This window comes from Vidua chalybeata, chromosome 3, assembly GCF_026979565.1.
Source record: "Vidua chalybeata isolate OUT-0048 chromosome 3, bVidCha1 merged haplotype, whole genome shotgun sequence".
Classification (NCBI taxonomy): Eukaryota; Metazoa; Chordata; class Aves; order Passeriformes; family Viduidae; genus Vidua; species Vidua chalybeata.
The window spans coordinates 62308727-62334041 of record NC_071532.1 but is presented as its reverse complement, the minus strand read 5'-3'; the positions used below and the strand labels follow the sequence as shown (position 1 = coordinate 62334041).

Sequence of the window (25315 nt, the reverse complement as noted above, 5' to 3'; positions counted from 1 at the left end):
AGAAAAGTGCCCTCAAGCCAGCATACCTTTACATAAATGTCATCGTCACATGAAACCAGAAACCATCTTAAACTGCTCTTGCTAGTGAACCTATAGTCACCTTGTCTCTGCTACATGAGTCGGCATTTACACTTCTCATCTTCCCCCCAGGAGATATAAGCACCTGGCTCTCTGGCAAAGTGTGGGGAAAGGAATCTATTTATCCAATGCACAAGATGGAGAAGCAAAGGTTCATTAAGCAGCAAAATCACCACCAGGTTTTTTTCTCTTCCCTCTACTCTTAACACACTTCATACCTGCCACCTGTCTGAAAATGGTAGCTTTTTCTAGCCAAAGCTTGCAATCAGTGCTTGAGCCCCTTTCTTCTTTAGCTCTGCTGACGAAATGTTCTGCACTGACAGGTTTTGATTACTTGATGCTAGGTACTCAGTGTTTTTCTGATCATTCCTCTAGCTCTCTGTTTGCTCCTTTAGCCTGTTCTTCAGTAGATCCTTCTCACTAAGACTAATTAAGAGATTTTATATAAAACCTTATTTCTTCAAAAATACTCTTTCATGAGTACCAGAATAGTCCGAGGAGTCACATTCACATATCAACAAAACAGCTGCCCACAAAAGGTCAGTGGTAGGTAAAGGATGATACTAAGGCAAATCCCTTGTTCTTAAATATATCTCTTCTGCTGAAGCAGTTCCATTTTATATGAACAGTTAAATATTTGGGGTCACCTATGTTTTGACAGCTTTACTACTTTCTTGAGAAGTCAGATTATCTGAATACCTGAAACACAGAGCTAATCAATCCTGAGAAGTCAGGATTATTTTCACTTGTATTCCTATTCAAATTGAATAAAATAGTAAAATCTTCATTTTGGAATGTGGGGAGAGAGATAAATGGGGAAAAAATCATGTCTGAATCTTTTCTTGTTTTGTGTAGCAAGATCCTGAGATTGTGGACTATACCCAGATATAGGTGTTCGTATAACTATTTGTGCATGATTGCCTGTCCCTCACCATTTTACATTTCAGCTCCTACCACCTGCCCTCCTTCCTCCATGCCTTACTCCCTTGTTACTATTTATGCTTACCCTCAATCATGGGCTGTTATTCTGAAATCAAAATATAAGAGCAGGAGAATTGAGAGAATCCAATTTGAAACCAATTTTCCACAACATCAGCCCAGTGGCCAGAGAGAGAAGTGGTTGGTACCCTCTGCATCCCTTGTATGCACAAAATATTCATTCTGGGAAGCAGGTTAAAGATGACATATGTAACAATATCTTACATATATAAGTGTGGCTTTAGGCAGCTGTATTGGAAGTTACACAGTTGCTCCCTTTAAGGAGGAAAAAGCCAAGGGATCTGGGTGTCATATTTACTAGAGATAATCACAGCCTTTGTGGAAATACACAGAACCAAAATAAAACAAGGTGTGTGTATGTGCATATATGTTCAATCTGAAAAACAGACATTGCCATCTGGAAATTATAAAGAATGTCACATTTATTCTTTAGAAGTCTAAGCATCCAAAAATCTGAATTTTTTTTAGGGCAAGTTTGAAGTTTTTGTCAAAATCTAAACTTTAGCTCCTGATTCGATTTAGGAGTTTCTTTTAAACTAATCTGTGAAACTCACAGTATGCAGAAACTGCAAAATTTATACGAATCTTCATGCAACAAAGTAAACATATTTTCCTGACCTAGTTTACATGTTGAAAATTTCATTTTAATGGGAACGTTTTCTGCGTAACCTGACCAGAAATATTCTTTTGCAAGACGTCCTTTCTCTCTCCTTGCTTCTCAAACAACATGAACACTGAAAAATCTAAAACTCCTTTGGTTCTTGTGAGTGATATCTAAACCTGACACACACAGGTTTCCCATAATTTATTCTGATTATGATTTGGGCACAATGAGAAAATGCTCCTGCCTCAAGTTAGTGATAGATATTCTGCTCCTACTCACAGGGTAAATGAACTGTCCTGGGATCAGTTCTCACATTCAGTGGTGGGAAGGGAGGGAGGGAAGTGTAGAAGCAGCTACAGCCTCACACCAGATTCCTCTGATACACAAGTCTGTGTTAGACAAAATAAAATGACAGTTCTCTTTTCTCTATAGTTGCCTGGATAGGGAAAAAAGTAACAATACTAGGAAGAGGGGAGAAGGATGTACTATATGCTGCTGCTAATGTCTGCATGTAACCATGTGCCTTGAAGTCAGATAATGCATATTTACTCAGGGCTCTAACTGATGGAACAAAGTAAAGCAATTATTTGAGCAATTTTTTTTAGGAAAATGCCAGAGGTTTACTATTTGTCGGTTTCTAATGCAAACTCCTGCTTATTAGTGAAAAGTTTGGTTGTTCATATAATCAAAGTAGGAATATACAAATACATTATAAACTCATTTTTGGGTTGTCTTGATAATATTATTAAAAAGGGAATTAGGAGAGACAATAGTTCACATGAAATTATGAGGTAAAGAGAGGAGAGACTTTGATACTGATATAAGAAAATATTGGAGGAATTGAGTATAATAGTCATTCAACAAGAAAATGCAGGACAATATTTGAGTTGTCTGTTAACATGTTACTGATGAATTCCCAGAGTTTAGTCCTACTGAGAATCAAACTATTCATAATAAAAGAGTTTTGTATCCCAGTTCATGCCCAGCAGCACAGCTGGGTCAAGGAAAGGAAACTTAACTTTAACTCTGATACACCCAATTATATCCCCAGATCAGATGGGGTATGTTGTTTTCAGAAACACCCAGCAATCAACTGATAAGAACTAAATATAGGATGAAAGTATAATGCCAAGGAGAGGATGAATGGTACTGAATCTAGTGAGTAACAAAGACATAAGCAGAAGCAAATATAGGATTAGAGTGATGTCTGCCAACTGAGCTTTGATGTGCATATGCAGCTGGTTTCCCCTGAAACAGACTTTTACTTTTCATGCTTTATTTTTGTTTAGGAATACTGTTACTTCTAGATGAGATTTTCATTCAGCCCCACTGGTAACACTGTGTTTTCCAGTATGAATAGGAACACACATTCTGGTGCTTTTGAAGACTTGATCAGTCAAAGATGTAGCTTTGAATTTCTATGGACCGTTAGACAACTGTCAAGTAATTTTTTTCCATGAGTGATTGATGTTTCGTAATTCATGGTTGCAAGATTTTTGGAGTCAACATGACAAAAATATAGACATATTCTGGATATTCTGAAGCACACACAAAATACAAAACAAAGCAAGACCTTGGTATCACATCTGATCTAGGTTAAGTCTTGGCATATGTATGTTTGTCTCATAAATCAATTTGCACCATTTTTCAGATAATTGCATACATAGAACATTTAAACAAGTTTTTATTCAATGTAGGAGACAGTAGTTTGAACTCCATAGTAGATCATTTAATGTGAACTACTGATGGACAGATAAGGAGCTCTGTCCCTGTAGGCTGACTGGTCTGAATGCAAATCAGCATCTGCCTGGGGACAGCTGACAAGCTGCATGGGGGTCACATCACCTTGGCACTCTGAGCTCATTAAAGGACACTTCCAAAGCTATATGGTAGAAACACAGCAGGCACAAAAGAAAATATCTGTGATAGTGACTATTCCGCTGACCCATGGATGATGTCCCTATTAGTCATTGCACTGCAAAACTGCTGAAGTAGCTTCAGTCAAGGTGTGTAAATAATGAACATTTTCTAACATCCAAGAAGACCAGCTGATTATAAAACTACTTCCAGGAAGCAAGATCATCCTACTTAGTCTTCTTACAAGATGGCCAAATAGGCAGTCTATGGCAGGAAATCAGACTAAAGCAGCCCCCTAGCTTAGGAGAGTTGAGTGTTTTCAGTGTACTCTGCTTTAACTATATAAATTATATTATATCACTATATAATAAAAATTATATTATATTACTATATTAGTTATATAACTTGCATTACTATAAGCTAGGTTCAGGGAGGCTATTTATTGCAGAATGTCAAGGTAGACTGCATTTGGATGACCTTTAGCAGCTCCATGTTATAGGCTTTTCCTTTTCCTTTGATTATCCTTGCTATTCTTAGTGAGTATTGTTTTATTAGCACCTGCGGCTTTACTTTCACATCTAGAAAATCATACAGAAGCTGGGTCACAGACAAGTTCTATGACACTGAAAAAGAAATATCTGGAGCTGATCCTTTTTAAGAAACAATTGCAAAAAGTACACTATAAGAGTCTTTTTCTTCAGGACTATCTCTATCCAAGCTTGACCATGGACAGAACATAAAAAGTTGCCAAAAGATTATTAGAGATGGGGATTGGCTCTGACACAACATGAATTACCACTGTCAAGTACTGATTGAGAGCTGTTCAAATATATCAAAGTATTTGGTGTCGGGCCAAAGCAAAGAAAGGTGACTTCAGTTCCCATGACTTTCCTTGAGAACAGGAATTTTCTGAAAAAATTCACTGACTTTCAAAAAAAATTATTTGAAACCAAGTTTTTATGTTGAAAGAACTAGACTCAGAAATATATCACACAGAAATACCTAGACAAAGAGCAAAGTTGCTCCTGAATTTCAAATTTCAAACTCAGCTCCAAATTCCCAGTAATAAATTTTAAATTTGTCTTCGCATCTTGGACTTATGAAATGTTTCAGTAGAAATTTACATTTAGTGGTTTGGTTTTTTCCAGATATGACCATAGTCAGGCACGTTGCCAAAAACAGATGGAGAGAAAGAAAATTTAGAACAAAAGTCTGATGTGAAAAGACAAAGACAGAGAAATATTTTCATGCCAAGTCTTGAGGAAAAAAACATGGAGTAAAAGTATCTTCAGTAATGTGAACCCTTTTTGGGATGCTTTAAACTATTTGCTCAGTCTGACCTTCACAACCAAGGGGAAATCTCATCTTCCTTTCTATTTAATGGCTTATTCTTCTGCTTGATATGGTACCTTATTTACCACATGGTCTTAGACACTCAGGCTAGACTGGACCTCCCCTAGTCACATTGCCAAAATATTTGCCTTGTAAATAAACCCAAAGTGTCAGAAGGTCCATCTGGATTTTGGCACTTTCATACTTTTCTGAGAGTTGACACTCAGTATCTAGGCACAGTGAATTAAAAACCATATTCAAGCACTTTTTTCCCTGGACATTACTGTGTGCAATACAGCTGCAGGTCTAAGAGTGGTTTTGCCAAGAGTTTGTGCGTCCTGTGTTTTGTGTTTGTTTGGGTTTTTTTGAATGTCAGGTTTTTCTGCTATTCCCAGGTCCCTGTTTACCCAGGGACATCAGGACCTGCTTTAGTTATGCATTTCCACAGATACAATAGATATCAGCTCCTGGCAGTGGATAAATCATTTTCTAATGAAATAAAAATCCTGCAGATGAATTAACTCTATGTGCCACAGTCACCCAGCCAGCAGTACAGAAACATATGACACAAAATGCTGAAGAAGAAATTGAATCTGTTATTTGTCACAAATATACAGAGAGACAGATAGAGAACAAAGGAGAAAAATATAAAGCAGTCAAAGTATTTCAGCAATTACCATCTCTAAGAAAGACATTACATGAAAGAAACCAGATTTATAAAAAAGTTTGTTTCTACAACAGCCATAATTTTTCTTTGTAATTCCTCTTTCTTTCTCCTACATTCTAGTCTCACTCTTGGAGACATTAAAGCTGGAATTGCAGATGAAGAACCCACTTTACTATTATTACTACTATTATTATTATTATTATTATCATCATCATCATCATCATCATCACTATTTAAAAAGAAAATCTAATCTGGGAGCTTTTTCATTAGGCAATTTAGCTTCTCTACAGAGTAGAAGTGGAAGACATGAATTAGTAAATTCAACCTTGTCAATGGTGACAGCTGTGACTGCACTGAAAGAAGTATGTCTAAAACTTAAAGGATCTTTTAAAAGGAAAAATAATTTTGAGCATTGATGTCTTTACAACTCATCAGAGCACATATATATTAATTTTCCTTCAATAATACACCACCATTTGTCATTGTCAATCAATTTAGATTCCTGCCCAAGCTCCAACTCATGTCCATAGTCAACTTCCTAAGGCAAACCAAAAAGAATATTTTTCTGCAAAGCATTTACTGAAAAGAATTGCTAGGTCTTTCTTTCTTGTGTCCAGTCACCCTGAAAGAGCAGAACATAAATAGACCAAATGTAGAGGACTACAATGATCCTTAAAGGACAGTTACACCATTTCTTTTCCCAAATTCCCAGTTTAAATGAAAATAAAAGCATTACCCCAGAGGCACAAAGTAGAAGATCCTCAGCTGCGTTCCCAGAACTCAGAAGGCAAAGCAAGGGCATTGGGGACTTTTGGAAGCTCTCAGACGCATTCCCAGGGCCTGAGGAAAGCGTGCAGCGCTGGTACAACTGGCACAAAGTGCAGCTGCCAAGGAGCTGTTGGCAGGTGTTCCCTGTGGGGTGAAGGGCCCGTGGAGCCAGAGCCGGCAGGGCAGCACGTCGAGCTCTTGTGCAACCGTAAAACAATCCAGACTGGGACGCAAATATTTTATGGAGGATCTGGCTTCCAGTATAAGGGCTTGTGCTTGAGATAATTTTGTGGGTCTGGGAAGTAATTAGAACAATACTTGTGGTTTTTTTATATTCATAGGCAGTCTGTGAAGTGGACATTTGACTAAAATCCTATTTTTTATGCCTTATACCATAAAGATTTTTCTCTCTGGTCACCTCTGCTTCTTCCGCGTTCCTCAGCTCCCTGGAAAGTTCAGGGTTTTGCACAAATTCGTGTCAGGAAAAAGGTTTTGTGAAGAAAATGTAGCCTGAATATGTGGATTCTGCTTCACCTAACGATGTTGCCTTATGATCAACAAGGAAAAATCATGTTTCTTGTTACAGTAGAACAGACAATTGAAAAGGAGTTTTGGTTCTGTTGTTTTGTGGTTTTGTGCATTTTTTCCTTAAGAGAGGGAAAGTAGTTAGGCTTGTAGTCAATCTCTGAGGAAGGTTGACATAACAATACTTCTATTTTCCACATTTTCAGAGTAATCAAAAAAAAAATGTTATCTGTTCTAAAAATAAGAACCAGAGCATGACAGCTGAATGGGGCAAACCTTTGGTTCAGCTGCAGAAATAACAAAGGCCACACAACATCAGATACACAAACACAGGACTGAAAATACAATCCACCAGAACACGCATTTTGCACAATCAACCAGAACATACATTTTTCACACATCACCAAACTTGAGCTAATGCTCAAAATCATGTTTGTGACCCATATTCAGCAAAAGGTGCCTGACAGAAATGTGGGTGTTAGCCCAACAGCCATGGGAAGGTTCTGCAGAGGCAGAAGACTGCAAGTAGTGAGTTTTTCATGCCACAAGCAGAGTTATGGTCCCAGTTCCCCTATGTTCTCTGAGCTGACAAACCTGCTCTGTAAATAATGCCATCCCACTTCCTTTACAGCATTTGTCAAATGAGTCCTTCTTACCCTCATTCTCCCCACCAGTAAATTTTGGTTTTAGTTAAAAAAAAACCCAACTTTTCATTTGTCACAGTAGTACTCTGACAGCAACAGGCAAACACTTCTGGCAGACTAAATCCTAATGGTCTTTTTAAATTACTGAGTAATATTTCCAGTTTTCCACTCCATACTAACACCAGTGGATTGGAACAGAAATTTGTTCTTTTCTTCCTAAAAGACTGACATCAGTGCATAACAGAAAGAGAAAAAAAACTCTTTTACATTGTCTGAGTAGACAATATCTATCAACCCTTTTATTGGAGTCAAAAACTGTGGAGAATCAGGCACTTAAATCTGGTGGTCCTGAAGTAAATTCATGTCTTGGACAATCTGGGTGTTTTTTGAGGGGTTAATTTAAACACACCTCTCACTCTTAAGAACAAAGCAAGTTGGAGTATATTAATATTCTGCTGAATTATTTAAAAGATATGACTAATGCTTCATGTACCATAAGACTGTTATCTGCAAAAATAACATCTGTGTCAGTCATTGCTGAGTGGTTAGGATTTTGTCACTGGCATTTATCAATGTTTCTGAGTCCTTAATGGGAAGGATTCTGCCAGGTTACCAGCTGTCCTGCACCTTCAGGTGTAAAACCCAACCTACAGGCTCTTCCACATTGCCTATTTTCATCAGGGATGAATAAGAGTAAAATTTGGAATCTCCTTCACGAGGAAAATCTCATAAACTTTCTGATAAACTAAAGACTGGAGTAGATATGTTAGACAGTCTGGTGTAATATAAGCATTCTTTAAAGAAGGTAAAAAATGATCCCACACATTGTTTTTTCCTGAGTCCTGGGAAAGAGCAATACTATCTGATGCAGTATTTCAGGGGGCTGAACTGAATACAAGCTACTAACAAAAAAGACTTCTCATCACAGTCCTGTGTCAGTGATATTGTGTCTTCAGATATGTATAAAACTTTCTTCAGTTGCCCACCAGAAATGAACCATCACTAAGAAGAAAAAAGAGCAAGCACAACATTTAATTTATGGTACAACATACCCTTCCCCCTTTCCCCTCTGTGATATCAGACGAAAAATATTTGGCTGTGCAAGTTATTTCTGATAATTATCTGGAAGAAGCTTTCTGTTAGTTGTTGATCATGCATTGCAGTAGAGGTTCTGTCACCAAAGAACCTCTTTCTCACCCATTTTGATCAATTAAAGGCCAATTTTCAGAGTTTTCAAAGATCTCAGCTAAAGCAAGTGAGAACTGTGAGAATTTTCAAAACCAAAATTGATTATGTTGATTATGTACTTTATTGCTTGTATATTTGCATTGTATATGCAATCAATAATTGTAAACATAAGTATTTAATTGAAAATATGCATATGCCATGATTATACTGAAAGATAATTTTATTGAGTTATTGAAAGTTTTGCAGTCACTTAATCAGTTGTCCTTCATCAAATGCACAACATAGCTGGGAATTTGAGTCAGGTTATGGAAAGAATGTGTGAGTGAATGAATGAATGAATGAATGAATGGTAGCCACACATTTTATTCCTTTATTATTTGCTATTCTCAATGTAACAGGGCATATAATATCAGTTATATTTCCTTACAAACCTTGTGGTCCACTTTTATTTATTTATTTATAAAATAATCTTGTCATACACTCCATGAAGCTGAAACCTTATTTCCATAACTGAGAGTATTACGATATTGTCTCTCAGATTTTATTTTAATTTTGTAAACTTTTCTGGTTTGCTTTATTCTTCTTTGGAATACATTGTATTTGATACACTGTACAAAATCCAGTAGTTTGTGATTTGAGTGTTATCTAGTAGTCTCACACAGTGGTAGCAGCCTACCTCATCATAGTGACAGGTTATGTAAATCCCAGGACAAAATACTGTAAAATTCTGGACTCAAAGAGTTCCATCAGTGGTCCAGATGTAAAGCTATAGAGAGGCCCAGCTTGAACAGTAGCAGTGTTGTGGTACTTGTGTCTAAGCATGCTTAAATGCAAGGGTCTACTGCTATAGCACCAGCTGCGGGAGGCACAGCTAAGTGGTTACCTTGATTTTTAGATTGTGCTACCCTTCACCAGAGGAAGTATTAGACATAAGCATGCCTTTGGGAAACTAAAAAGATATGGGAACATCAAATAATTTACAAACTAAATGTTCTGATCCAGGTGCATACTGATGCCCTGGTCATGAGAACTATTTTCTGACAAATTTTCAGATTGGGCAGCAATTTATGTCTACAACTCTAAAGAAGAGGTTAAGAGCCTTACTTGAATGTGTCTCTCTTAGTTGTTACAAATTTTGCATTTCCATTAGCATTATTTCAGTTGTGCCACAGGCAAATAAATTGAAACATTAAGATGTGAAATCTAAATTATTATTTAACAAATTTGTGCAAGAATCTGGATCCCAGTGTAACAATTTTACATCTGTGATTGCCTCCTGTGCCTGTTGCTCAACATTACAATAGTATAGGGAGTATTCATCTGTCATTATTAAAAAAGAAACAAATAAGAACTATTAAAATGTACACTCAGCATGAGAATTTTAAATACTTTGACACATTTTTGTAAAAAGAAACCCCACACTTAGATGCTATTTTTCAAATAATTAACATTATTAATGCACCACTAAAAAGATTATTTGCATGATTTTTAGGATATATAATTAACACAGTGATTTGTATGAACACTTTAGTCTTGAAAGGGTTTTAAAAGGATCTCCTTTCAAATCAAGCTTCTATTTTTACAGTCACAACCAATAAGGCAAAATTAAATACATACGCCTTGCTCTTTATACTGTTCATACTTATGTTACACAGAGACTAAGAGTGTATTTTGAGGCTCTTTAGAAGGAACCACTGGTGAGAGAAATACTGTGCTTCAGCCTTCTGACAGCCACACAATGTAGTGTCATTGAGGTGGAAGAATTCCAGTGGCAATTGAAATTTTACTCGTTGTTACAGAAGATAATGGCTTCTCACACCTTATGATTTCAGAGACAATTCCCAGCACTTTGTACCTGCTAAATTCAGAAAAAAAGAACCAAACTTGGCTGCATGAACAAGTATGTTTAGAAAGTGTGAATGCCAAAATTCAAAATCAAAAGGACATTATATGCAAAATAAGGGTGGCAGATGTACTATTCTCTTATCCTTCCTGACTTGAAAATAGAAAAAAATAATCAAAATTTGAAGTTTTCTGTGTTATGCACACATCCCCTTTAAGATAATATAGGGTTAGAGCCCTGGTGATCTCAATGAGCCAAAGCAAGCTTTTAACAACAAAAATCCCCTCATTTTCTTTGATTTTTTTATCTTTGGTTGCTGTGCAATTAATACACTAATTTTGCAAAGAGAGAAAATTCTGAAGAATCTCCTAACATAAAAGGGAGAAAATCTAAGACAGGAATTCAGCACAGTATTAAAACACACTGTCTGGTCATACCTGCCAATGAAATACCAAAAAACCCAGAAATAAGAAAATTATGACACTTGATGTGAGCAGACTTGTGTATTTCTTCTGCTGTTAGAAAAATCATTCTTCAGCCAAAATGTCAGCTCATTGGTTAGATTGTATCAATATACTGCAGCTGTTTTACAGATCAATATCTACTTTACATTCCCTTCCTGGCAAATTTTAAAACTGTCACTATGTTTTGGGGAGTCAGAAACTCTATTATCACTGCATTTGATGACTTGTCAGCTGAAGGCTTGGCTTTTTATTGCAAAACCAGGTACACACATACTTGATTGCAAAGAATTACTTTGAAAGTTATTTATAAAATGACAGCCTCTTTTCTCTCTCATTTCCCTGCGGAAAACTTTGCATTCACAAATTGGATCTTTTGTCTTCCAGATTTTCAAACATTTCCTGAATCTTTGCAATGTCAGATTGATTCTGTCACTGAGTTTGAGGTGAAGTTAGGCACTTCTTGATAGCCTTGTTTCACTATACTATCTCAAAGTCCTTATTAAAAATATTTTAAATTTATCATTTGTTCCTTCAGCTTTAGAGATCTTCTGCCACAAAAGAAGCACTGAAACAAAATATTTCCCTGGTATTTTTCACACATCTACTGTCCTCTTACAGTTTGCATACACTGCAAGGACACACAGTCATTCTGCCCTGCAGACCTGCTCCCTCTGTTCCCATCAGATTTTGCCCTTACTCACCTTGGAACACCAGTCCCACCAATGATAATCCAAACCAGTGAACACTATGAGACTGCTATCATTTTGAGCCCCACTGCTCCAGTGAAAACTCTCTACCACCCCAACAATTCTATTCCTTAGCTCTATGGAACTGAGGTGGATACATGGGCTGATGAATAGAAATGGATCGCTTTGTGTTGCAAGGATCATCAGAAATGAGCTGTACAATTGCCATGTTGTAGTTGCTTAGACTGGAGATGACCAGCACAACACAAAATATCTCCAAGTATATCAGTAGTTAGGCTAAGCTGACTTTTTATTGGAGAAGAAGAAAATCATTATCCTAATGCAGTTCTTTTAGTCTCTATCACCAAAAATTCTGCTTCAAACATGGGCCAGACAAAGGTAGAACCAGCCACAGGCCTTTTGTTCCCTTGTGAGTCTCCAGGTACTGTTTCTAACCACATGGAACCACACCTGTTGCTTGAAGCAGGGTTTTTTTGTTATTTTAATACACTATATCAGGGAACTTAGAAGCAGCTGCTGACAAACATCTTCCCTCTGAATGCACCCAGCACCACGGAGAGAGCTGGCAGCTCCCCCTTTATGTTTATAGTGGTCTCACATAATGCCAATAGCTTCTTTGATGACTGCAAAATCTCCAGTAACTGGAGATGCATATCCAAGCTTACAGTCTGCAGATGTAAGGTTGAATATAAGCACCAGTCAAAATCAAAACCCACTAAGTACCTTATGCCTTGATTTCAATGTTTGTCCCATTTTGCAAAACAAAATTATGGAGCTGATAATCACATCCATCCTTTGAGACCTTCACTGTCTTTGCACACCTACCTATTTCCAGATGACTTGACAGCTGGAGACAGTGACATCAGTGTTTCTACTCTTTCCATTTTAGGGATTCAGCTCACTCATCTCAGTTCTCCCTGCCAAATCTCCTTAAGGATCAGAATTCAGGTGCAAGATATGGACATCTCTGTATTTCAAATTTGAGCCTAAAGTAGAGACTAAAAACTAAATAAAGGACAAAGCCAATGGTTAAAATTTACTGAAGAAGGAAAGATTTATTATTCTGAACAAAGTATTGGAGCACTGATAGTGGTGGATAGTATCGAAAAATTCCATGGGAAAGCTTATTTATAACACCTCTAATTGAATGTACAAAGTTATACTGGTTTTCCATTGCAAAGACTTGAATACAGTCTAGTTACAGCAAACTATAACAGTGCATATCAGGACCAAAGGGACCTGGGAAACTACTTCTGCTCTCACTCTAAGGAGCTGAAATGTATCAGGTTTTAACTCTATTGTGAATGAGCAGTGATATCAGTTTACCCATGTCAACCAGTGTAACCAGTGGTTTGGAAAGAGAGAAAAAGGTTTTCATGAGAATTGTGATAAATAGAAATATTCCCTTCCAAAATAGTCCTGTGATTTTATCCTCCATTTAAGCCTTTTCTCAGGACTCCAGACTCTTACATGTAGTTTACAGTTTACCGCTGACTCAAATTATCCTTGTGGCTCAGAGCATATTGAAGGTGCCTCTATTATTGACAAGGTTCCTTTTTTAAGTTTATTAATTATTTTGGTAGCTTATCTATTACTGAAATCACTGAAGATATCATCTTGACATGCATTTCTTTGCACCAAGATATAATGAGTTAATGAATCAATTTACTTCTGCTGTATTTCTTCCTAAAGTAAAAGTATGTAATCTCTGTCTCTGTCTCTGTCTCTCTCTCTCTCTCTCTCCCCATCTCTCTCTTTGCTTTATATATGGATGGACTTCTTGGCTGAAAACTGTTTTGGGGTATCTGAGAACTGAATAAAAATAATTCTACTAATTTTCACTGACTAAAAATTAAATCATAATATTCTCCTACCTAGTATCCACATTTATATGATATATATATAATGATAAATATTATTTTTATTGTAACTACTACTGCAACTAAAACAGATTTTAAAAGTTACATGGAATGAAAAGGAAAGTTTGAAAGCAGAGGATTCGTTTTTAGCAGTTTCTTGGCAGGTCTCTATGGAACAACTCAAACCTAAACACCCTAAAGGGATTCAGAGTTTAGTGACCTTGTATTGCTCCTAACCTGAATTCAAAAAGACAGTGCTTAGTGTTTAGTGTTTCAGTAGAAAGGCGGGTTTCAATACACTGCAACCAAGCCCTTATTTCTATATCTGACCTCTCAGGAAATATGAGAGAAGTAGCAGGGGGAATAGACAGTTGAAGCCCCCAGAAATGCAGTTTTAGAATTCAGTGGGAGATATCAATAGGAAATTTAATAACAGGGAGCAAAGGGAATTAATTTTGGAGGGAAGTTGCTATATCCTCCATCTGCACTGCCATTGGAGAAAACCATTTTGAAGTTTTTTTCTACAGACACCCTATTCCCAGAGGTTCAGTGAACACTTTCTAGGAAAGAGCACTTGATAGGGTCAGTAAAAGGTGAAGGGTTTACAGTGCCTGAAATACAGTAAGAGTGTCTAAATGTCACTTCTTAATTCAACCCTTTTGCATCCTGAGTTAGACTCTTAATTTTTATTCCATTGGTGATTTCTTATGGTTTTTTTTTTCCTAGTAGCATAAGATAACAGCTCGAGTAATAAGAAATTAATTCTTCATGTGTTAGTGACAACCATATGTTCTGTCCTAGACAGGTAGAAGAATAGCAATGGCAGATATGAAAAAAATATCTCCTTAGAACTTCAAGCACCCTGATCCTTCTTGTTCTGCATAAGTATACCTATTCCCTGTAGAGACTTTTACCATGTGTAAGGCAAAAATAGTAGGAAATACTTTCTGTCACATTCACTAAAATATATTTTAAATGTATTTGAACCTGGAAACTTTGAAAGAGTGGTTACTTTTTTGGTAGGCAAGAACAATAGGTATAAACTACAGAATTTTTGTTATCTTTTCCCCACAAATATTATCAGAACTGCATTTTTTGCATAGATAATGGTTGATCTATAATTTTTATTATAACTATAGCTTCAAGTCTGTAAGAACTTTGACCTTATAACTCAGAGGAACAGTCTAAAGAAAAGGTAAAACATGAAAAACAAGAATGAATATTTTGCCATGAATAAGCCAAATATTTCTACTAGGTCTTTTCAGTGCTCCAAATTGAGGATATTTCAGTACTGAACATTTCTTCCATGATCAAAGTAGACATTTTTCGTTTGCGGCTCAAGACTAGAATGTTGTAAATATGTCAGTATCTTAAGTGTCTGCATTCACTCACACTGGAAAAGGGATTGTATAGCTCACTATTTTTTCTCCCTGCCAACTCATTCCACAGTACACTGGTACAAAGAGTTTTTGTGGATATGGAGTTTTGCCAAAGTGGTCATTAATGGCCATCATCGTGTGCCCACTGTTCTATACACAGGTTAGAGAAAAAGAGGAAAGGATTTCCACCTCCCTCTCACACTTATGCAGTACAGCCAGTGACCAAGCCCTTTTTAAAAAAGTCAGCCTATATGAGACATGTTAAAGATCCTCAGAGAATGGCATATCTGGGAAAAAAAAACTTTATTTCTCATTTTTGAGCCAGAGTAGGACAAATTGTAACTTACAGTGGTAAGAACTGTGGAAGAATAGGAGGAACCTTGATATTAAGGGGTTCCTGCCAACCCCACGACAGAAGGAAACTACTCAATTTTTAAAATATTGATGTTGCCTGACCTTCCATTTGGAATCAGGATCAGGATCCAGGGAGTGCTACAGGAGCCTCAGAAGGGATGATTTCTCTCCTTAGCAATCTACTATGCATCGTTAAAGAAGTAGTACATATAAAGTCTTTCCATGTATGGAATTAATGATTGAATGCCCAGTTTTGAACATGACTAAAAATCCTTATTGAGATGCCTAGCAACTCTATTTCCAGTTGCATACTAATTTGGAGATTTGTAATAGCTAATAATAACACCCTGATTACCTTTGACACTCTTATAAGATACCACAAAGTGGTGCTTTTCTCACTTCCAGTGGACCCCACCATGGGCACTGGGATAGCCAAGATCAATCACATGCCTGCCATTCTCCATCTGTCTCTGTCCTCAAAATACCTCAGGACTGCTGCAAAGTTTGCAAAGAGCCTTCTTGTTTCTGTTTTCCTTAGTTTCTGAATCACAGGACCTGGAATTTTCATAGCCTTTATGCAAACTAATGTCAGTCTTTATCTCAAGATCGGGGAATCAAAGTGCAGGTTAGCTCATGTCAAATAGCCAAGATTTAATATTCTTCTCTTTATTTCTTATTTTTTTATCTTTTTTTTTTCATTTAATAGATATATGAAATCATATTCACAGAGTGGAATTTACCATTTTTGTCAAAAATTTCTTCTATTTGATTAGTATGGTGTTATTTTCTATATATTCAATGATCAGTTACCATTATATAAAACAAAATAAAATAGCAGAAAAAGCAGATATAAATCTTGAAAAGGTAGAAAAATGTCTAAATAACAATAAATAAAAGAAATTGAAAAATAACTTCTAGAAAACTTCCTTAAATTCAAAAAAGGGAAAAAAAAAGGAAAAATTATCAATCAATGGCATACAACAGGGAGTTTGATTATAACATGACGATAATTCCCCCAGGCCTTCGCAGCAGTATTCAATCTAAGTTATAAATAACATCACAGTAAATGCTAACGGCTGAGTTACGCATTCATTTTCCATGTTATCACTGTGAAGATTTAAGGGATGCATTCTGGACAATGTTCATTGTGCCTGTCTTGCAAAATGAGCAGAATTCCAGATAGAAAGCTAAACAATTGATTTTAGAGAGGAAAAGCATTCCTGATTTTTTTAACAAATCTTGAAATAAAAGGAATTATTATGGAAAAATCTCACACCTTCTTTCATATACAGAGTGTAAAAATGTATTTTCGCCTCTGAATCATGTGTACGAGAATGCCAGAACTCTAATAATAGTATTCATATTTCCATTAGTGTTTATATTTTCTATTTAAATTACTGAACACTGTGTGGCAGATGGAAAGAATACAGATTAAAAATGTGTTAACAGTAACTCGTCATGCATTCTATAAGCTTTGGGAATTCTTGAATCAAGAAAAAATCATGAGCTTTTAATCAGTTTACAAAAAGTGATAGGAGTAGGTAAAGGTTATTAATAGCTGAAGGAAATAAGAAACATTTGCAGTCAAATAAGCAGATTGCAGAGAGGGTTTTGTATACAAACTATATTTTAGTAGTTTTCAACGGTGTATATTTTCACCCTCAAATTCAAATTAATTTAAGTTACAAAGTAAGGCAGACATAAATACATTCTGGGAAGGCATCATTACAAACTGAAACTCCTTAGAGGACCAGCATACCATGTGTCATCCAACTTGACATATTCTTGTTAATATGCAGTTTCGGTAGATTTCAGAGGCAATATTTGACAGGGTCCAGATATCCTGTTCTAATCTTTCAACTGGCACCTTAGGCATGGAGATGTGAAAGGTAGCCTCGTTTATTTGTTTGAAGTTTCTTCTTTCAGCAAAGATACCAGAAGAAACTACTTCTTCCTGTTATAAAATTACAATTTTGGTCCAGAATAAAAGTGCACTCAGAACAAAAGTCCAGCCAGAAAAAAATGCCTCTACATAGCTCTATGCAACTGATGAAGACATTTTTCAGGAGCTGATCTTTGATGATCCTTGTGGGTCACTTCCAACCAGGATATTCCATGACATGATTTTCATATTCCTTGTCAATATATAATTCTCAATGTTCATGATTAACAAAAAAGAAAGTATAGAAAGTATGCAAACCTTGGCCATGATTTATATCTCTGTTATTGGATGGGCTTTGTTTGTGGTTCTTACAGCTCTGTGTCATGAAATAACTTTATTGCTGCTATTTCCAGGCATAAGAAACAAAACCACAGAGAGAAAAATATATTTGCCAAGATCATCAATTATCCAACGCCATAATTTGGAATATAAACCAGATTTCTTGGGTCTCAAGTCTCCACACTGTTTCTAATTTTTTTTCGCCTCTATACTCTTCAAGAAGCACAAAATACAAATACTTTTTTGTCTATGGCTCAAATTATCTAATAAAAACTATGTACATTTGCTATTTTGTTGTAGTGCAAAGCTTGTCATAGGAACAAATCCACTTAAAGATCATTTCTATTTCTGTTTTTTATCAAAACACATGCTTATATTCTATGGTAAGTTAAAAAAAAAAAAGCAATTCAAAAATATTCAGAAAATAAATTGAAATAATCACAGGGAAAACATAATTTCCTGTTGCAAAGACATCCACTTATCTTCAGATATTCTTCTTCTAGTCTTATGCCAGATGTGAATTTGGCGTGCACACCCTTGCATACAGCCCTATTGCAACATTAATCAAGTGATTAAGAGAGCTGTTCATTAGTACATCCTTTTACTGATCATTGTGACACATTAGTCATAGATAAAATGAAAATCAGAGGCTTGCTTCAAAAACTGTGTATTGTCATTTCCACTGCAATGACAGCTTCTGCCTTTCAGTCCGCAAGAGTGGAATTGCACTATATAATCTGGCCTAGTAACACTTCCATCTCTGTCTAAAGGCTGTTCTATTCCAGAGCAATAGTGTTTTTTTTCAGAAAGAAAAGAAAGAGAGAAGGAAAGAAAGGAAGGAAAGGAAGGAAAGGAAGGAAAGGAAGGAAAGGAAGGAAAGGAAGGAGGGAAGTTGCAGAAGGAAGTTGCGGAAGGAAGGAAGGAAGTTGCGGAAGGAAGGAAGTTGCGGAAGGAAGGAAGTTGCGGAAGGAAGTTGCAGAAGGAAGTTGCGGAAGTTGTGGAAGGAAAGAACGGGGAAAAAGAAAGAAAGAAAGAAAGAAAGAAAGAAAGAAAGAAAGAAAGAAAGAAAGAAAGAAAGAAAGAAAGAAAGAAAGAAAGAAAGAAAGAAAGAAAGAAAGAAAGAAAGAAAGAAAGAAAGAAAGAAAGAAAGAAAGAAAGAAAGAAAGAAAGAAAGAAAGAAAGAAAGAAAGAAAGAAAGAAAGAAAGAAAGAAAGAAAGAAAGAAAGAAAGAAAGAAAGAAAGAAAGAAAGAAAGAAAGAAAGAAAGAGGACAAAAAATGCAAATGGATTTTTAAAAATTATTTTTAAGTAATTCTTGAATTGAGGGAAATATTTGTTGTTAATAATCAGCCAGATACCTCCTCCATCACTGGTAAAATTGATCTAAAGTCTTAAAAGAGCCCTATGCTACAGTTTTCATTTTCCTACATTTGCTGACTAATTTATGCAAATCACTGAGGACAATAGATATGAGGAACTGAGTGTTTTTTTTGAGTGGATTCCAGTAAGAAATGGACTTCATAGAGTGATTGGTGCTATTAATAGCCAGAAATAAAGTATTTGTATTACCAAACACCAATTTTTGAGCTATAAGTGAAAAATACCAGCAGTTTCCAATAACACAAAGACAAATTATACAAAACCTACTCCTTTGATGAATGACATATTACGTCAGATTTTTAAAATCCAGAAGTCTGTAAAGTCTATCCCATCTTCCCAGACACCTTCAGCTTCATACTATACCAACATGGTTCATCATATAATGACAGAAGCCATTTAGGTATTCACCTGCAGTCCTGATTTTGGCATTTTGGAGCATATTGACCAAGCGTTTGGAGCTCAACAACCCCACAAGTGACCTTTGTGTTCTTCTCAAGGATCACCTCACAGCCAGTGACTAGTTCCCCAGGGTGGATCTGTGACTATTGCAGTGCTGACACCTACAGAAATCAGATTCAGCATGACAATGGAAGGGTGGCCAATATTAATCCTTAAAAGGTGTGTTCAAGGAAGAAATTTTAGTAGCTGAAAGCAGAAGCTTTTTTTTTCTTCTTGTACAATTAGCTAGACAGCTCAGACACCAGTGGGAAAAAAAAAAAAAAAAAAAAAGATTGAGTTTTTTGTCCAAAATTGGATATGATCTAATCTAAGGAGTATGCCACATTCCTTCAAGAGAGAAGCAGACCTTTCAATTTTGAATCAGCGTGGGGGCCTAATTGAACAGACTAATCTTCCCCCACAATCTTTCCCCAACTCAAATTTGTAAGATAAATGGATTTGTAAATAGATGTTCATTCCACCAAGAAAAGATAGATTCCAAGATTGCTATTAAAGAAGTGACATTTATTATTACAGTCTAATTGCTGCACATTCACAATGCCATAAAAGTGTGAAAGGGTGTGCTGTTACTTTTAACTGGCAAGTGTGCTTTGATGTTAAATACGTGGAACTATAGGGGATGAAAGAGTTATAGTGAAATTCAACAACTGTAGCATTACATGTAAGCTTTGAGAAAAACAGAAACATACAACTCTGTTACTGGCAGGTAATCAAAATACTGACTACTCTTCACAATTGTTGTAAAAAGGGATTTTTTAAAAAAAAAAAGTTTGTTTTTTTTAATATAATATGTACAGCTTCTTTGAAGATGATACAAAAAAAAACAAGGAGAAGCCAGAAGAATGAAAAGTATTAACAAAAATCATATTTAGTCTCTTGTAAATCCTCCTGCCTCCAAAAAAATGAAGGATAGCCCTGCATTTTATTATAGGTTTTATCAGTAGATTCAGATCCAGAGCTGTGACTTAGACCTGAAAATCTTAGGCTGAAAATGAAAGACGCACTTTACTAATAAACATGTAGCAATTATCATGAAATTAAGTTCATTCCACATTTTCGCTAATCACCATGGAAACCTATATTCATTGGCGCCTAATTGGAAATGTTCCTGACCTGGAAAACACTGTAGGCTTAAGACTGCATAATTTCTTATTTAAGTAATTGTACTATTCTATGTTTGTGACAGTACACCCTGAAAATTTTGGCAATAATCCCAGAGAAAAATCTTTTTCTGAGAAGCCTGCTTCTTGCAAGTATTTTTCACAATCTAGTGGGACTTCTGCCCTAGAAAGTGGCTTCATCAAGCCACTTCTACTGTTTGTGACATTAATACCTGAATACACAGTCATAGGTGTTAGAGAAGGCTTCTGTCCTAGTAACTCCAAACTGAAAAGTCATAAAAATAATAATGAAGGTTATGTCTTTCTGTCGGAAAGAAAACTGTGGTGCCATGACAGCATTAGGAAAACTCCTGCAAAAAAATTGTTCTTCAGGGATTATTCAGCTTGCCATAACACAGTAGAGAAGAAAGAGTAACTACAGACTGGAAAAAAACACCCTATGTGAAGGAAATTTTAGCTAAGAGTCATGCCACTAGACTGAACTCCAGAGTACTGCTACATTACAGAGGTACTGGTGTCAGAACCAGCTGTTTATAAATCAGTTCTGGTTCATCCACAACCACACTGTTTGATTACCATGCAAATTCTTCCCAAGCTGTTAACAAAAGCATTTTTAAATGCATTTCTTTCATCCATTACTGTCTTCATGAAGTAAAAATTAATCCTTGTTAAGCAGTTAAAAAAAAGGGCACAAAGCACTTCAAACTATTGGAGATAGTTCTGGGTTCTTTTTCTTTCCATGAATAGAAATATTTAGCAAACTAAACTCTGTTTTCTGCTAGAAAATTAATTAAATGATGAGTCAAAAGAACATATTCCTCAAAGTTACAAATCAAAATTACAAAGCTGAAATTAAATGTGATTGTGTGTGAAAGCCATGATCTTCAGATGGAACATAATATATCTATCTCTTTTTCAAACACATAATCAAGTAAATAAAGTAAGAAATACACAACTCTTTTTAATTTTCAGGAGGCTAAGACTTGGTCTTGCATATTAGTAGGATATTGTGCGATGAAGACATTGGTTTGAATTTTCTCTGTGTACAATCAACTTTCTATATTTAGTGGGGAGCATGGAGAAGTAATGCAACTGTTTTAGCATTTTGTGAAGGCTTTTTTGGATCAGCTACAACAAAGGTGTGGAAGCACAGAAAACACACATTTACTCTTTCTATTCTTCTCCTGGTTTGGACTTTGTCTCTCGCTCTCATCACATACATCCTACTCGCTGCCTTCTGTATTTCATGCTCATGACCTGCTGAGTATGTACTCCTATTTTTGCTATGCACACTGCTGGCCACAAAGAGTCCCATTATCATCAGGTTATTTGCAGTATACATTTAATTCTCTCTTTTTCTTACAGTGAAAATTTCCTCAGGTTCATGTTCAATCTTTGCTGGTTTTGCCTACTGGTGATGCTGCTGCCTCAGGTTAGATATCGCCAAGTCCTGGGTATCCAGGTCCCTGAAATGCAGTGCAGTCTCTTCTGTGTTAAATGCTGCTGTGGAAAGCTGCTCCCATCCCTTGTCCCTTCCACTGATGACTGCAACCTTCTGCTGTCACTCTTGGCCTGTTTTTTCCCCTATTCCCTCCACTTTCTCAAGGAATAATCAGCATATAATCCCATCAGACTCTATGAGCATAAGATGATAAAATGGGGAACCCATTTTCCTATTAAGACCATGGTCTACAATTGTCATATGAGAAGTTAATGTTCTTTTTCTAAAAAAGTGTTCATTGCAATACTCATTGCACTACACTCGGTACTTGTTTGCTAAATTTGAGTTTTTGTCAGGGTTTTATGATCTCAATAGCTAAAAGACCAAATAGTTCTTATTTGTTCTTTCAGGGAAGCAGCTTCCTGTTGGCTGTGAAAATCTTACATTTGAGACGTGTTTAATTGATTTAAGTGCTTTATGTATCTGTTACAGTGACTTTAAAACCTTTCAAGCCTTTGGAACCATTCCCATGGCCCGAAACATTAATTTATCTGGCATTTAGAAAACCTTTAAATTTTGTTTTCACAAACTTTGAAGCTTTGATACAGCTGATAACTGAAGTTTGGGAGCATAAGTGTTCCCTTGCTCTTCTCCTCAGAGCGTTACGAATAACCAGTCTTCAAATAAGTAAATGCATTCATTAATTTTATTAATGTGTCTCTCTCTCTGAATAGAGTTCCTTTTCTCTTGAAAATGCTTGTCAAACTTTGAAGTTTCCTGTTAAAGCATTTAAAGCATTCAGAGTACTGTTAGCTTTTGCCAAAGTATTCTTCCCAAGTCTTCGTATTGCCCTCAAATCAGCCATTTCACTCCTGTAAATACTTACACAATGAATAAATGCACATATAATGCAGTTGTGTTACAAAATGAGCATTTTTTAAGACTATGGTTTTAATTCTTGTTCTCAATCATCTATTCTTGTAAATTGAACTCTAGAATGCAAATTAGAGCACATATATTTTAATTCTAATGGCTCTCTTAATGTTTACATGACTACCAGTATCTTCCTTTCTTTATGTGTTGCTCTGTTAGGATGGCAAAGGGATGGCAAAGTGATAGCTGGGAAATAAGGGGTGTTTTGTAATTCAGCTGTGTAGAAAATGAACGCAAGAAGTTAGAATTAGAATTCATTTATCAAAAAGCAAAAAAAAAAAAAATCACTTGGCGTAAAAATAATAATAAATATTTATTATTATGTTCATTGTTAACAGCAGACTAATAGACTTTGTTTTGTTAATTTATATAGAAGAAATAAATAAAGGGCTGGTTCCTAAAAGGTGTTTGTGGTTGTCAATTCTTTCCCAGAAAAGCAATGATTGAGAGACTCTCCTATGAGGTATGAGAGAAAGATTTTCAGTAATTTAAACAGTAAAGCTCAGACTGGGATAACCAGGAATAATATAGGAAGTTTTCAGTTTTCATGTCCTATGTAATATGACCAAGTACTTTAATATTCATCTAATTCATTTAATATTCATCTAATTGTGGACAAAATGACCAGCTGTGTCATTGCCTTTCTTATTTTAAAAGCCAACAGAAATATTCAGCTTACATCATTCACCATCTTGGAATGCTCTTCCCGTTGGAAATAGCTGAGCACGAACTTGTTTTGGAGACCTTGTTCTTGTGCTGGAGCAGCTTTTAGAGGTTATCTGCAAATGGGAAGGCTTCTCATTGAAATTTAACTTTTTGAGACTAAATACACCATTAAAAAAACAGTGAAAAGTTAATTGAGTCAAAAGTAATTCTTATGAAAGGAAACAGCTCCATGTGTTCCAGAATATATCCTTCTTTATACTTCCTTCTAGTGTTTAATCTTTCTGAGAGTCTTGGTTTAGGAATGGTGTTCCTAGTTCAGTGTTCCAACTGAAACATTCCAAACTATGTGCCATTCACTCATTACTCCCTCACTCTCCTCCTGAGGCTGCTGGAAAGAAGAATTGAAGACACAAAAGACAGAAATTATGGGTTGAGATAAGAACAATTTATTGGAAACAGTAGTGAAACAAAAATGAAACAGTAACAGCAACAATATTTGTAAAAGGGTGTAGAAGAAAAGTAAAGCATTCTCCTTGCAAATATTCTGTCACTTAATCAGAATTCTGCAATTGTTCAAGGGTATACTTCCAAACCATTGGTGAGAATAGCCCTTCAAAAGCTGGCCTGTTTTCTCCCACCTTTCATGCCACTCATGACTATTCACCCTCGGGGCAGACCTCTGAATTACCTTTCTAAAAATCTCTGTCCGGAATCTAAATGCGGAGTTGACTGTATCTGACTCTAAACCTGGTCCAGACCATATTGAGAATATGTAGCACATATAGCAACAGCGTGCCTACCTTAACATCCAAAGGGAATTTGGAATTCTCAAAAGCTGCTGGAACAGATCTGAAGGAAAAAAAGGGTGAGAAAAGCTGGGGAAAATCATCCTCCCTTATTCTCTCCATAGACTGGGTATGGTTATTAGTAGATGTCAAAAGGTAGCACCCAAAGTAAGGGTAGGAGAGCAACACTGAATACACATCCCAAATGACCCTCACTGGCCTTGATGTTCTCATGTCATAAAGTTCTCATGTCGTAATCTGATATGACATAGTACAGCAACATAGCAATCCTGACCCCTCTCCCTGCTCTGAAAAATAGCACAGCTTTGGTTCCATGCTGTATATATGGAAACATATATAGGGCTGTGTACCACAACCACTTGAACAGTCCAAGCATTGTGACCAGTGTCTTTGGTCATAACACAACACATGCTTAGATCAAATATTTTCCAGCCCTCTCACTGGGCAAACCTGTTGTTAATCTTAACACTTCATATCCCACATTGGGTGCCAAATAAGGCTGTTGTGGATTAGGAATGGTGTCCCCAATTTTGTGTTCTCACTAAAACACTTCAAACCATGTGCAGTTTGCTCAATCCCCCCTCTCTGTCCTTGTTCCCCTGTGGCAGGATGGAGAGGACAATTGAAGGCACAAAAGATTAAGGTAATGAGTTGAGATAGGAACAATTTACTGAAAACAGCAATAAAATAAGAAACAAATCATAACAGCAACAATATTAATGGAAGTGTGTAAAAGAAAGGAAAACAATTCACACAGGAAAAAAGCTCACTACGTGAGAACCTTCAATTCCTGAACCACTGCCACACTACCCCTGACCTGAAGAGAGTAAGGACATAAGGTGACATAGAATAACTTCTGTGTCCATGCCCAATCCTGACTACTGCTAAAATATACCATCTTGTCTGGAACCAGGACATTGAACATAACTGAGCTTGATTTATGTTAGAAATGTGTTTTCAAATAATGAAACTTTCCTAAAATCAAAATTTTAATTCCAGAAATTGGTTCTGGGGATAAAAA

General features: G+C 36.2%; 1 protein-coding gene across 1 annotated transcript in view; it reads right to left on the bottom strand.

The window, feature by feature from the left end:
* Positions 1-25315, bottom strand: part of TRDN (triadin) — a 268183-nt gene that overhangs the window by 217586 nt on the left and 25282 nt on the right. Inside the window, 3 exon segments of the mRNA XM_053937519.1 lie at positions 91-100; positions 6285-6390; positions 6392-6528. Coding sequence (XP_053793494.1) covers positions 91-100; positions 6285-6390; positions 6392-6528 — 253 coding nt within the window.